Here is a 15,315-nt window from a genome sequence, read left to right as displayed (position 1 = left end):
GGCACACTAGTGTGCCGTGAGATATTGTCTGGTGTGCCGTGGGAAAAATTCCAATTTCATCCGTAACATGCGGCTTCGGCTCACAAGTAGACCAATCATTAGATTCTAATGATTGGTCTATTTGTGAGCCGAAGCCGCATGTTACGGATGAAATTGGAATTTTTCCCACGGCACACCAGACAATATCTCACGGCACACTAGTGTGCCGCGGCACAGTGGTTGAAAAAAGCTGCCTTAGAGAGTTAAGTCCATATTAACATGATAGCATTACACAGTTTCCAACAGATTTGTCGGCTGCACATCCATGATGCGAATCTCCCGTTCCACCACATCCCAAACGTGCTCTTTTGGATTAAGATCTGATGACTGTGGAGGCCATTGGAGCCCAGTGAACTCATTATCATGTTCAAGAAACCAGTTTGAGGTTATTTTACCTTTGTGACATGGCGCATTATCCTGCTGGAAGTAGCCATCAGAAGATGGGTACACCGGGGTTCATAACATGGACATGGTCAGCAACAATATTCAGGTAGGCCGTGGGATTTAAACGATGTCCAGTTGTTTCTAAGGGGCCCAGCAGCCTGAACCAGGGCAGGATGGATCCATGTTTTCATGTTGTTTATCCCAAAGTCTGACCTAACCATCCAAATGTTTCAGCTGAACTCGAGACTCATCAGACCAGGCAACGTTTTTCCATTATTCTATTGGCCAATTTTGGTGATCCTTTGTGATATGTTTCCTGTTCTTAGCTGACAGGAGTGGCACCCGGTGTGGTCTTCTCCTGCTGTAGCCCTTTTGCTTCAAAGTTGGACGTGTCGTACGTTCAGAGATGTTCTTCTGCATATCTTGGTTGTAATGAGTGGTTATTTGAGTTATTGTTGCTTTTCTATCAGCTTGAACCAGTCTGGCCATTCTCCTCTGACCTCCGGCATCAACAAGGCCCAGAGAACTGCTGCTCACTGGACATTTTCTCTTTCTCTTCCGTTCATTGAAGGATGCAGTGGAGAAGTAGGACACTAGTAGTAGGATCAAGATCTTCACTGTGTCCTTCAATGAACTCAGAGAAAAGGATTTTATGTTGAGTACAAAAAAATCCTATTTTTTCTGACCATTCTCTGTGAACCCTAGATGTGGTTGTGTGTTAAAAACTCCCAGAAGATCAATAGTTTCTAAAAAAACTTAGACCAGCCCATCTGGGACCAACAACCACGCTATGTTCAAAGTCACCTAAATCACCTTCCTTCCCTATTCTGATGCTCAGTTTGAACTTCGACAGATTGTCTTGACCATGTCTACATATGTTAATGCAGCGAGTTGCTGCCATGTGATTGGCTGATTAGATAATTGCATTTATCTCCGCCGTTCTCGTCCTCAATCTCAATATCGGAAAACACGTTGCACAGATGTTTCCAATTCTACTCCACTTACATAACTTGAGATGTAACAGCTTTAAAAATAGAACATGAGTTTCCTTAGTGATTAATTGGATGGAATAAAGCGGACTTAGCACTTCCCTGGCTTGCTGAAGTGCGCTCTTGTGTAGCGTGATTTAGTAGATGTCACTCCTCTCCGATGTGTTTTTTAACATCCTGTTCTGGATTCCATTTGTCCGGGTGCCCATCTGCTCTCTAATCAGGCTGCCAGTTTAGTAGCCCAGTGAACGTCATTTTGTCAGCAGGAGAAGGCAGGACGCACCTCATGCCCTGTGCTGCTAATAGCCTCTTTTGCTTTTTCGTAGTCAGCTAATGGGCTTATAAGTAATCATTTACCCTGAAGAAAAAGGTGGACAGGACGGGGCCTGTTTATTCGGTATTAACTTTGTCATCACTCCATATTAATGACCATGGTTTTGGAATGGAATGTCCGACAAGCTCATATCGGTGTGATGGTCAGGTGTCCACAAACTTTTGGCTGTATTGTGTAAGATCTGCAAGAGACTATTTTTCTCTTATAACAAATTGGGACATTTTCTTTGGGGCTATGAACATAAGATGATTGTTGCCTGAATTGCCCATGAACAGGTAGAGCAGGACACCGTTGTATGTTTCAGGACCACTAGCAGTACATTAGTTTTCAGTGTATTAGAACTGACATGGATATGGTTGTTTTCTCTATAATCCATTGAGGGACACGGCTCTGAAGAATTCTGAGACGGAGGGTTATGCTGCCTCTATGTCTCAGAATTCTCCCGGGATGTGTCCCTTAATGGACTCCGCAAAAGGGTTTTACGGTAAGAGCAAAATCCTATTTTCTTCACTGAGGAATCTGCACAGAGAGACACTAAAATTACCTCTAAATCTAACCCTTACCTACAACCTTGCCTGAAAACTCAGCCTCATCTTTAAATCTAACCTTTACTCTCAACTTTTCCCTGAAGCGAAACCTCAACCCTAAATCTAATCCTTACCCACAACCTAACCCCCAAAACTTAGCCTCAACCCTACATCTAATGTTTACCCACAGCTTTATCCCTGAAGCGAAACCTCAACCCTGAGACCCCGTTCACATGTAGCGACATACCTTTGCAGCGGCCGGGATAGCGTGACTTTCGGGGCGACGTTCCAGCGACGATCCAGCGACGGTAGCGCGACCTTCTCCGTCGGGCTCCATAGAAAAAAAGCAAAATCCGCCGAAAAAAGGGTCGGTAGAAGCGACTTGCGACCGCGACGAGCGACGCGCGTCATGGAGCTAAGACAGCTCAATTGACTATCATTAGCCGGCGACTACCCGCGATATCGCGCGGCAAAAATGCGCAATATCGTGGCGGAAATCGCGTGATATCGCGGCGGAAATCGCGCGCTAAGTCGCTACATGTGAACGGGGCCTAAATCTAATCCTTACCTACAACTTAACCCCTAAAACATAACCTCAACCCTACATCTAATGTTTACCCACACCTTTATCCCTGAAGCTCAGCTTCACCCCTAAATCCTACCCACAACCTAGCCCTTAAAACGTAGCTTCAACCCTACATCTAATGTTTTCTTTTTTTTCTTTTTTATATCATAGAATTTTATTAGGTTTTTATGTATAAATCATACAAAACATACATAATAAAGGAGAATAAAGCAGTATATAGGCATTTTCAAGGTTTGTAGGGATGGAACATAGCAAAAAAGCATTAGTGCATTCCTCGTACACCAAAGAGGTTCGGAGAACATGTTCTTTCCGGGCGGAGTATTGGCACAGCAAGATCAAACTTCCATAGCTTTCGGGAAGTTGGCAGTCCAAAGTGTGTGCAGCTAGTGGCGGAATCTATTAAGTGGTAGGAGAGTATACGACCCTTGGAGTTGAAGGGGTTGGGATCGTGTGGGAGTATGTTAATAAATGAGCCACCAATACACCCAATCGGGCATACACATCTTGGCATATGTTAACACGTTAAGATCATACCAGTTGGAGTAAACATCTGGGATCTCTTAACCAGGAAGCCCATTGTGATGAGAAGACATGAACTTTAAGGTTGCCTAGATCTAATGTTTACCCACAACTTTATCCCTGAAGCTAAACCTCAACCCTAAATCTAAGCCTTACCAACAACTTAAGCCCTAAAACGTAGCCTGAACCCTACATCTAATATTTACCCACAGCTTTATCCCTGAACCTCAGCTTCACCCCTAAATCTTACGCACAACCTAGCCCCTAAAGTTCAATCTCATCTCTTAATCTATTTCTTACCCACAACTTCATCCCTGAAGCTTAGCCTCACTCCTACATCTAACCCTTACTCACAACCTAGCCCCTAAAGCTCAGTCTCACCCCTAAATCTAACCCTAAATTCCTGAACCTACTCCTAAAGCTCATCTTTAAAGCAAACCCATTAGTCATAATAACATTTTTAGTAGAAAAAGTATTGTCTAGGTGCCTAGTAGGTAGTAGGTGCCTACATGTCCCTCTGATCGATTCGCTAGTAAGAGTACACTTACATGTGCAGGAGGACCACGCTCCTCTACTAACTTTGAAGCTGTCTGCAGTCATTTATCTTCGTTCTCTCCTGTAGGAGTTGTAAAATAAGGGTACAGGTTCATCTGACCATAAAGGAAGGAGAATCTGGTCATGAGGATCTTGATACCCATTGTCTGAACACCCTTAGGCTTTAATTTCTCCAACATTGGGTCAAACCTCTGTCCCTGAAGCGAAGCTAAGTATTCCTCTCCAATGACAAACACTACAAAATCTACGCTGGAAACACAACGCCATCATTTTTGCAGAGGCCCCCAGGCTCAATGATCTTAAGGAAAGGATCCATTGCTGGAACTTTCTTGGGAGATCTCTAATGTTCCACTAACATAAATGCACACTTTCTCTAGCTGGGGGGTGGGTTTACCTTACCCACATGTGTTTGATATGTGTTATGTCTGTAGCTAGTTTGCCTTGTGTTCCTTACAGGCTGCCTGGAGTCTCCTTCATGTTATTCGCCAACATAAAGTGAGACGTGCTAGAAAATATCTTGCCTCTGGGTCAGAACTTTATCTTAAAATACAAACTGTTCCGAAAAACTGCTGATAATTTCAATGCGTAGCTGTAATTGTTATTGTTCTTCTTTTAAGTTTAACCACCTTGTGCTTTAGATTTATTAGACCTATTAAAAATGATATCTTTTTGTTTTTTCAATTTCTGTTGTTGAGATTCATAGCTCTCTGGGTCATGGTGACAGCTAAGATATGCAGACAGGTCATTCCAATTACCCGTACTCTGTAAAACAGGCCATCCAGGACTTGAAGGCCAAGCTTCATGAGGGAGGAATGCATGTTCCTCCTCGTAAATTGTTTGTTCACCAATACATATTTTATTTCTTTGCTGGCCCCGCCGAGCCCTTTTTATAGTTTGACATTTCCAAAAACAGAGATTTCTATCCAAAGTCTCCACATGGTCTTTCGATGGGCTCTATTCCAAACGATCAATCTACGGACATCTCATCACCTCGGTGTTTGGAATCCAGCAAACAGCTGTGCCCCTTTATGGATACATCCAAAACCGTGTACGAACTCCCAGTGGATGTGATTAACAAGCGTGCCTTGCGTTGCTGATTTTGGATCACAAAGTCCCTTTTAGCATAAATTTTATTGTGGCTTATCTGGGCTTCTGTAAGCTGTTTTCCTCTGATTTATTAATGGATCTTATTTCCTGGCTCAGCCATTACTAGAAGAATGCTAATATGTGCCACAGGTGAGAGTGCTGTGACTACTTGTCTACTATGTACAAGGACACCGCTCTCATTCTCCACTATTACACTTATGTACATACCAGAAAACTCACTCATTCTTCTTGTCTGTTTAATTTATTCCAGAATTGGAATAGCTATTCCAGTTCTAAATATATATTTTGACAACGTGCTATCCAGACTAGGTAACATACAGATCAAGGTAATGTCAGGGTTTCTTACCCTTCCTTGTCCAGTTGAGCTGCAGCCTGTCTTCTGTTGCCGTGTTTCTGACACTGTTCATTATTCTTTGTGCCCTCTTTTGACCAAACCCATAAACATCATCATTCTGCAACTACTGGCACACCTCTGGCAACTTCTTACCTCAGAGTGATGATGCAACACCAGCTCACTATTTAACCATCAGCTTGTCCATTCATTCTCAGCCCTTGCATGTGTTCAGATGTACCAGGTTCTCTGCTGTTGTTCCTGTTCTCTGTGTATGACCCTGGTTCTGGCTGACTGATCTCCTGGTTCCTGACTCTGGCTATTGTTTCCGTTCATCCTGCTCTTAGTGTTCCCTGACCTGGTTTGGCTGACTACCTGCTTTGGCATCTGACCTCTGGCTTGGCACCAACGATGTCCTGGACTTTTCACATTGTTTTATGCCATTTTGTTTATTGTTATTTGATATATTTTGTATATTCAATAAACTCCTTTTATTTTTTAACCTCCATATGGTTACTTGGTTCCCTGGCAGGTATAGAATGTGATCTGAGATATGTATTGTACAACACAGTGTACAGAGTGAGACTGGGCATAGTATGTAATGTACAGCACAGCTGTCACGTACCTGATTGGAGACCGTATGTGAGAGGAGGCTTCCCTTGCACCTTGTGTCCTTTGGACTCTGGGGATGGGAACAGAGACCAGAAGGGCAGCAAGTGGCAGGAGTGTCAGTGGTGTTGAACACTGTGCAAGCCGTAGTCCAGGTAAACAAGCCGAGGTCAGTTCCAAGTGAGCAATCGAGGTACAGAAGGGTCAGGCAAAAGCGTAGTCCAATGAGCAGTTCCGAGGTCGTGGGCAGGCAGCAAACAGGAGTCGTCAGGGAAATCCAGGTCACAAGGAGTCAAGCAGAGCATAATAAGAGCACAGGAACAGGAGATAGCTGACAATAAACCAGCAACATGGTGGTGCTGAGGCCAAGCTTATATAGGGGAAGTAATCACTGTAGTGAGTCATTTCCTGTGGACCAGTGCGGAGCATTTCCGGGTCGGAGGTCGAGCTGCAGCTAGTCATCTCCTGTGCACCACTGCGGAGAATTTCCGGGTCGGAGGTCGATAGTGCCCACGGATGCGCGGAACAGCGCGGCCCTGAATATTACAAGAACGCGCGCTTGGCGCAGGCGTAGTCAGCGGGAAACCCTTACAACAGCATAGAGAGTAAACCAATGTGATCTAGGATATGTATTGTTTAGCGCGGTGAGCAGAGTGAAGCGGGAGTATGTAATGTACAGCATCAAATACAAAATGAACCAATCTGAAGTTTATAATGTACAGCTGTGTAGCGAGTGAAGCTGTTGCAATTTACAAAGTGCACTGATTTTATGTATGATGAATACAGTAATACATGCTAAGCGCAATGATCTGCATTATGTCATGTACACATAGGTTACAAGGTGCAGCAGTCTAGAGTTTGTTACTTACAGCACACTATGCAGAGCAGAATGTAGCATACAGTACTAGATATACAACGGAGATGTACTCATGACCTTATCTCACACAGTCATCAACAGTCGCTGAACTGCCAGTTGTGGTCTAGTGTTACAGCACAGAATTTTGTTAATCTGAAACTATTTTTTTTTTTTTTTTAACAGGCTCGATGAGCAGACACACAATTTCCTTGATGATGGAGACCCAGAAAGCACCTTGAACATTGGCGCAGACATGCGGAAAATTCACTACTGCTTTGCTTTACTGAAGGTAACAAGCCAGATGTTGCAATTTTAAAGTCATTCCATTGTTTGCCCATGTGAAAGCTAAAAGTCAGCAAAGTTGTACCACACACATGGCTGTGAACTTCCTGCAACAGCACTGATTGGTCCAGCACGGTCATATGCTCCTTTGCACCTGAAAGTACCAGCCATTACCAAGCAAGTAAAGGAAAAGCAAGTATATCCTGCTAGGGTTGCCGGGATTAAAACAAACCTGTTGCCCTGAATGGGAAAAGCGCAGATTTGCCTTAAAGCTGACGTTTATTATGTATATATTTTACTTTCCATGGCTCCTCCAGTCTCTCATCATCAACATGCTAATAACATCTTTTCAATAAAATCTTTTTTATTGCATTACTTACCTTGTATTAGTGATGTCATCACTGTTGCTGTGATTCTCTAGGCAATGCAGACATACAGTATCATGGCTGGTGGGAGGGGTGTGCAGGGAGCTGTGCTTCCTGAAAACATCATACCACCTGGCCTGAGTCCTGCTATCAAGAGCCCTTGGTGCTCTCACTGGATATTGGAACTACTGGTAGGCAGAGCTTAAGCTTTATTGTGTGTACCCAGGTTGAGATCGTTTGCAATAGTTTTTGACCAGTAAAGGCAGGACTTTTTAAGCATTTTTAAAAATGCTCACAGATTGAATTTAGGGGCAGAGATTGCCATAGATTGAATGTAGGGGAAGAGATTGCCATAGATTAAATGTAGGGGAAGAGATTGCAATAGAGTGAATGTAGGGGAAGAGATTGCCATAGATTGAATTTAGGGGAAGAGATTGCCATAGATTTAATGTAGGGGAAGAGATTGCCGTAGATTGAATGTAGGGGAAGAGATTTCCGTAGATTGAATTTAGGGGAAGAGATTGCCATAGATTGAATTTAGGGGAAGAGATTGCCATAGATTGAATTTAGGGGAAGAGATTGCCATAGATTCAATGTAGGGGAAGAGATTGGTATAGATTGGATTTAGGGGAAGAGATTGTCATAGATTGAATGTAGGGGAAGAGATTGCCATAGATTGGTATTGGTGGAAGAGATTGCCATAGATTGAATGTAGGGGAAGAGATTTCCATAGATTGAATGTAGGGGAAGAGATTGTCATAGATTGAATGTAGGGGAAGAGATTGCCGTAGATTGAATGTAGGGAAAGAGATTGCCGTAGATTGAATTTAGGGTAAGAGATTGCCATAGATTGAATGTCGGGGAAGAGCTGGACAGCGTTGTGATTGCCATAGATTGAATGTAGGGGAAGAGATTGTCATAGATTGAATGTAGTGGAAGAGATTGCCATAGATTGAATGTAGGGGAAGAGATTGCCATAGATTGAATGTAGGGGAAAAGATTGCCATAGATTGGTATTAGTGGAAGAGATTGCCATAGATTGAATTTAGGGGAAGAGATTGCCATAGATTGAATTTAGGGGAAGAGATTGCCATAGATTGAATGTAGGGAAAGAGATTGCCATAGATTGAATGTAGGAGAAGAGATTGCCATAGATTGAATGTAGGGAAAGAGATTGCCATAGATTGAATTTAGGGGAAGAGATTGCTATAGATTGAATGTAGGGGAAGAGATTGCCATAGATTGAATTTAGGGGAAGAGATTGCCATAGATTGAATGTAGGGGAAGAGATTGCCATAGATTGAATGTAGGGGAAGAGATTGCCATAGATTGAATGTAGGGGAAGAGATTGCCATAGATTGAATGTAGGGGAAGAGATTGCCATAGATTGAATGTAGGGGAAGAGATTGCCATAGATTGAATGTAGGGGAAGAGATTGCCATAGATTGAATGTAGGGGAAGAGATTGCCATAGATTGAATGTAGGGGAAGAGATTGCCATAGATTGAATGTAGGGGAAGAGATTGCCATAGATTGAATGTAGGGGAAGAGATTGCCATAGATTGAATGTAGGGGAAGAGATTGCCATAGATTGAATGTAGGGGAAGAGATTGCCATAGATTGAATGTAGGGGAAGAGATTGCCATAGATTGAATGTAGGGGAAGAGATTGCCATAGATTGAATGTAGGGGAAGAGATTGCCATAGATTGAATGTAGGGGAAGAGATTGCCATAGATTGAATGTAGGGGAAGAGATTGCCATAGATTGAATGTAGGGGAAGAGATTGCCATAGATTGAATGTAGGGGAAGAGATTGCCATAGATTGAATTTAGGGGAAGAGATTGCCATAGATTGAATGTAGGGGAAGAGATTGCCATAGATTGAATGTAGGGGAAGAGATTGCCATAGATTGAATGTAGGGGAAGAGATTGCCATAGATTGAATGTAGGGGAAGAGATTGCCATAGATTGAATGTAGGGGAAGAGATTGCCATAGATTGAATTTAGGGGAAGAGATTGTCATAGATTGAATGTAGGGGAAGAGATTGCCATAGATTGAATGTAGGGGAAGAGATTGCCATAGATTGAATTTAGGGGAAGAGATTGTCATAGATTGAATGTAGGGGAAGAGATTGCCATAGATTGAATGTAGGGGAAGAGATTGCCATAGATTGAATTTAGGGGAAGAGATTGCCATAGATCGAATGTAGGAGAAGAGATTGCCATAGATTGAATGTAGGGGAAGAGATTGCCATAGATTGAATGTAGGGGAAGAGATTGCTGTGCTTTTACCTTATGTTAGTCTGACAAGACCAGCTTTGTAATACGTTTACAATAAATATGGTTGAGAAATAGCCAGTGTGCCGCTACACTTAATGTACTTGGAAAGATGTATTTTGTTTTGTGCTAAGCTGACAGTTGAAAAGGTGTGAAGATCATTTATGCTTTTTTATACTTGGCAGAGACTTCTCCGTGACAGGAAACCATCTGATGTGAGAATATCTTCTCCTGAGATCACTACAGAAAGACCTGGATTTTCCGATGTCCGTCCAGAAGAGCTTAAGAAGCTCCGAGACCTTCTCCAGCAGAGAGACAATGAAATCAGTATCCTTGTCCAGCTCCAAACACATTCTTTCATTTTAGAGAATTTACAAGGGATTCTGAGCCATGACGATTGAGCCTTGCCATTTTTCCTTCCCAAATAAGAACTTGAGTCTCCACATATAGCAACTCAGAAATTAGGTACAGTAGCCACTTGACAATAAAATCCACCCCCAGCAACACAAATTGGGATTGCCAGTACATGATCAAGGCAGGACTCCAAGTAAGAATCTTATTATATGCCCCACATACATTTCCTACCTTATTTTTATAAAGACAAACATCTGCATGCATTGAGTTTAGCCTTCTTCCCCCTAAAATCATAGTACTGGTACAGTTCTGAATGACTACTGGAAAAAATGGCTGCTTACATATTGAGTCCTTAGTCACTTCTACATCCCTTCGCCTGCTGATTGGACAATAAAGGAGCAGCAGCCCACGGATAAGATAATTCCTCTGGAAATATTTGTATTGGATCCTGTATTTACCTTAACTTAATTTGTACGTGACTCTGGTGGCAAGAGTCAGAACTGGGGGGGGGGGTTACCTAATATCTAACTGGTGTCACAATGTCAACTGCCCAACCTGTTGCTAGGAGCGCCAACTGCTTGCTGTACATTACGTAAACAGAGGCCTATAGTTAGGCAGTTACTGCTGTCTGTTATCTCACACTCAGGACCTGGGAAACAGCATATACTATTGCATAAGGACAAGCATTTGATAAGGCAGTAATAAAAATGTGGGTCCCGAGGTTACACAGGTTGAGAACCACTGCCCTAGAGGGCCTTTCTGCTCAGACTCAGCATTGAGAGTTATCCTGAGACGGCGTAAAATGAAATAAGGTGTAAATATCTTTCACAAGAAAGTCGCACTATAGCAGACGGCTGGTATACTGCAAGTCCTGAGAAAGGTCAGTGGTGGCTGCTCTTGAAGGATGGACCACGTCTTACTTCACTATCCAACTTTTCAGCGCTTTGTACATTGCAACATATCTCCAGAAATGTGACAGGTCCATTATAATATAGCTGTAACATTTAGCCATTTTATTTGAGAAAACACTTGTTCCTATTGCCAATATTCAGATATATTAGTCAGCATGCTGAAGAAAGAGAAGAAGAGGAATCAGGATGCCATGTATGAAATGAGCCAGTCTGGTGGCCAGCTTCGTTCACATAGTGATGCCAACCTTGGTGGGAGCCCAGCATGGAAGGGTCCTGCAACACATTCAGCTTCTTCCTTCCAACAAGTCAGCGACAGGATGGCCGTGGAATTGGAATCTAGACCCGCTGCTTTCCACAAGAGGGCAGGTAAGTTAGGTAAACCTACACCAAATGCATGTGTTATATTCTTTGCTTTTGCAATTGCAGCAGTAGTTGTATTAGGAGTTATTGACTATGACCAGAAACTGGAAAGATTGAAAGTTGCTTACAAAAGAGTTTCCGGTGTACACATTTTGCTTTTAAACTTGATATCAGTCAGTTTGCACCAGATATGGTGCCAGATGTCTCATCTCTTGCCAAGTGGATAACCATTAAAACCGGTTTTAGGGATGAAACTCCAGGAAAACAGCTAAGACCTGTGTCCAAGGGCTTTTGGCTTTGAGATACTTCTAAGACCAATCAGAAATCATTGACAGATGCATTCGGCCTGCCATTTTTCTCACCTGCATTTCCGCTGCTTCAGGCCCTTTGACACGGGCCTTAAAGAAGAACTATGTGGTGAGTGAAAATCACTCATCCTCATAGTTCGAGCCGACGTGTGACAATGAAACTCACACGTCGGCTCAATAGATCAGGAAGTGAGGGAACGCATACCGTCGCTCGCTTACTTCTTGATCATCTCCCTGCAGAGAGCCGTGACGGCCATTCACGGCTCCCCGCAGGGTTCTCCCCCCCCCGGATCCAATACTCCAGCGCTGACTGGAGGAACGGACGGGGGAGGGGGCGGGTACAGCTGGCTTGGCCTCTAGATAGGCAGAACCCGCTGTCAATCACGCAGCTGGGTGGATTTTGACAGCATTTTCGGGATCTGTCCTGGCTACGGCTATCTCAGTATACCGCGAGCTGTATAACTGCAGGTCATATGCACCTATCAATCAATTCTGATTGATTTCAGAAGCATCTCAAACTGATATAATACTGGTGCCATTGACGTAAGACCCAAGTCAATTGATGCAGCTCCTAAATCTGTCATATTACTTGCACATTCCTGCCACACTGTGTACAGAACTGTTACACCAGCGCTTTGTTTCACAGCTTTATAGCTTCCTGTGTCACACACTTCCTAAGTAGGTTGTGATTGAGGATTATTACTACACTCCCTTTGCTGTTTCCATTCTCAAAATAGAAATGTGGCCAGGATATGGACAGGATATGGACATTTATTATTATTATACAGGATGTATATAGCGCTAACCGTTTGCACAGCGCTTTGCAATATAAGGAAGACATTACAATCACAATACAATTCAAGACAAGATGGTAAAGAGAGACCTGCCCGTGAGGGCTTACAATCTAAAAGGGAGGGGCAAGTGATACATGAGGAGGGAGCTGTGTGGGGATGAATTATTTGAGAACATGATGGTTAGTGGTTAGGTTGAGGTGGGATGGGCTTCCCTGAAGAGATGATATTCTTAACATATTCTTAACAAGCAGTAAAAATGCTTTAAAACAAAACCTCACTGACCTCTGTAGCCGCAGACACCGTGGATAATTCATCCCCACAATTTGCAGCAGAAAGCACTTATTTCAGCAGCTCTTTCCGCTCCCCTTCCCAGTAGTGATTTGACAGCCTGCCAGCATTCTAACCTCCAAAATAAACACACAGAGTAGGTGGACAGGGAGAGGGGAAAGCTGAGTGCCGAGACTGAATTGAATGACTTATCTTGTGAATATTGAGGAATAAATTGTTCCACAGTACCTGCAGCTATGGAGGTCAGTTAGGTCTTGTTTTAAATCATACGTATTGCTTGAAATTGTAGATTTTTGAATGCCCATAACTAGGCTTTATTGTGATCCTACTGATCTTGAGTATACTGGGACATTTCTGAAGTGTTGCAGTGCAATAAAACAACCCTAAGGCCTATGGAATAACTTGTTATTGCACAGGGAAATATACAGTTTGGATCACGGGAATGGACCAAACCACCGTGCATGTGCCTCTGTGGCCTCAAAGGTTCTGGCTGGATCAGGTAATTTTGGGGGGGATATCTGTAGCCTCCTTTTGAGCAGGGAGTGGTGTGACTGGTTCATTGGTCTCTTTAAATCACTGCTGTATAAATGAGTAAAACAAGCCAAAGAGTCTGGGGTCTACCAATATATCTCAGGTGACCTGACCTGTGACAGATTTGGCCAACCACAGGGGCAGTACAGTCACCAAACAAGATGATCTCCTGGTCTTACTAGTGACCCCTTCTCTATGAGCTCAGTGTTCCCACCATGGAAACACACGGAACCCACAGCCAGCTACTTATATGGTAAGATATGCGTGTCCAGATGTACAGCTGACTCTGCCAGCAATATGTAATATGGATTCTCAGAACAAAAGTTTCAAACAAAGTTGGAGCAGATCGAGCTTTACTCTGGCCTTGTTCTCTGTTCTATAGATGTAAAGCCTGGCACTGTGTATATTGCAGGGTCATGGGGTGATGTATGTGATCACTCTGGGCATGTTCAAGCAGCAGTAAATAAAATGTAGATTATTGTGCCGTCTTTAAAATCAGTACAAGATTGCGGGGTATAGTGAGCCGCAATGTGAGATGACCATCATCTGCCTTCCCTTACCATTTCAGACCACTGGTGACTGTAGATAAGAGATCTTGGGGTCATAGTGAGGACCACCGGATCTCTAGATCTGCCTTCTACACCACGGTGCTGGAGGATCTCACAGTATAATAACATAAAACACATCAACTGTAAAAAAACACTTTATATAGGAATGCACCAGAGTTAGTTCTATTGTCTAGTCCCTTGGTTCTCAACTGGTGGGTTGTGACCCAGAAGTGGGTCGCGACCGCGTGTTCAGTGGGTCGCCGCATGCCTTCCACTTTTCTAGGTGAGAGGCTCCCCAGCCTCCCCCTAGCACAGCACTGTCCATTCTTACACTGAGCAGCCATTTAAAATATGCTGCCCGTCTCCGAGTGTCAACTTGAAGTGGGGTGGTCTGGGGGTATGGCCACGAAGAAGCTCCATCCATACGTGCAATGCTTATAGCTCCCTCGCATTTCCTATAGAGGTGCCTGGACCGGAGTGATGTCACATTCTGGCTCCTGGCACATCTACAGGGAGTGCATGGGAGCTATACAAGCAATGCACGTATGGGTGGAGCTCCGTCACAGCACGGCAGCCCACACTGCTGTGCGTTCCATTGCAGTGCGACTTGGGTTGCAACTTAATGATCAAGGACAAATGTGAGTCCTGAGGTTACACAGGTTTAGAACCACTGGTCTAGTCCATAGATGTGCTTTCCCTGTGCGTGTTGTATCCCGAAACTGACATATTTGAGTAGCCTCAGACAGCACACATAGAGCGTGCTTCCTTGTTTCATGAGGTCTTTCTGTTCAATAGTTTTTTATTATTAATGGTATACAAACATTTACACATATGAGGTTTGGGTGCAAATGCAGTTGTACAAGAACACAAAGCATAATAGGATCGAATACAAGTTGTACAATTAACATCAGATATAGCTTTTGGGATAAGAAAAAAATTAAAACCAAAGCAAGCAGACTACATTTGTTCACATACGATTAAGTGGTTCTCGAGTAAAGTCTAAGTATGCAGCTCTGAGATATTAAAATAGGAGTAGAGGGAAAGAGGAAAGATACAGGAGAAGAAAATGAGAGCAAATAAGTAAGAGAAAGTACCCTGGGAAACACGGTCGAGAATCATTCTCAGATATAGGTCTATAATCGGATTATAAGGACAATAAGCGGCGGTCAAAATGAGGAGGTAGGCATCGTGAAATCCATGGATCCTAAATTTTATGGAATGTAACCATAGAGCCAGAGAGTTTAGCTGAAAGTTTTTCATTTGATAGAGCCGAATGGACTCGAGATTTGACCTCATGGAAGTGTAAAGATAGCGATTTCCAGGCTTTCGCGATAACCAATTTGGCTGCGTTTTCTATATGAGTTAAAACGGCAAATTGACAGTTGTGGAGACCCGGGCAGTTTTAAGTTTAGTGGGGCAACACTGGGGGGGGGGGGGGGGGGGGGGGGTTTTAAAAAAAAAA

The 15,315-nt window shown here is 43.3% G+C and overlaps 1 protein-coding gene across 1 annotated transcript in view; it reads left to right on the top strand.

Annotated features, from left to right (window-relative positions):
* Positions 1–15,315, top strand: part of LOC108796016 (kinesin-like protein KIF6) — a 109,928-nt gene that overhangs the window by 62,400 nt on the left and 32,213 nt on the right. The window contains exons 11-13 of the mRNA XM_018567382.1: positions 7,020–7,125; positions 9,945–10,086; positions 11,166–11,390. Of these exons, the coding sequence (XP_018422884.1) occupies positions 7,020–7,125; positions 9,945–10,086; positions 11,166–11,390 (473 nt within the window). The remainder of the gene's footprint in view (positions 1–7,019; positions 7,126–9,944; positions 10,087–11,165; positions 11,391–15,315) is intronic.

Source organism: Nanorana parkeri, unplaced genomic scaffold (genome assembly GCF_000935625.1).
Source record: "Nanorana parkeri isolate BGI_ZX_2015 unplaced genomic scaffold, ASM93562v1 scaffold1040, whole genome shotgun sequence".
In the NCBI taxonomy this organism is placed as follows: Eukaryota; Metazoa; Chordata; class Amphibia; order Anura; family Dicroglossidae; genus Nanorana; species Nanorana parkeri.
This window is presented reverse-complemented; position numbering and strand designations above follow the sequence as displayed.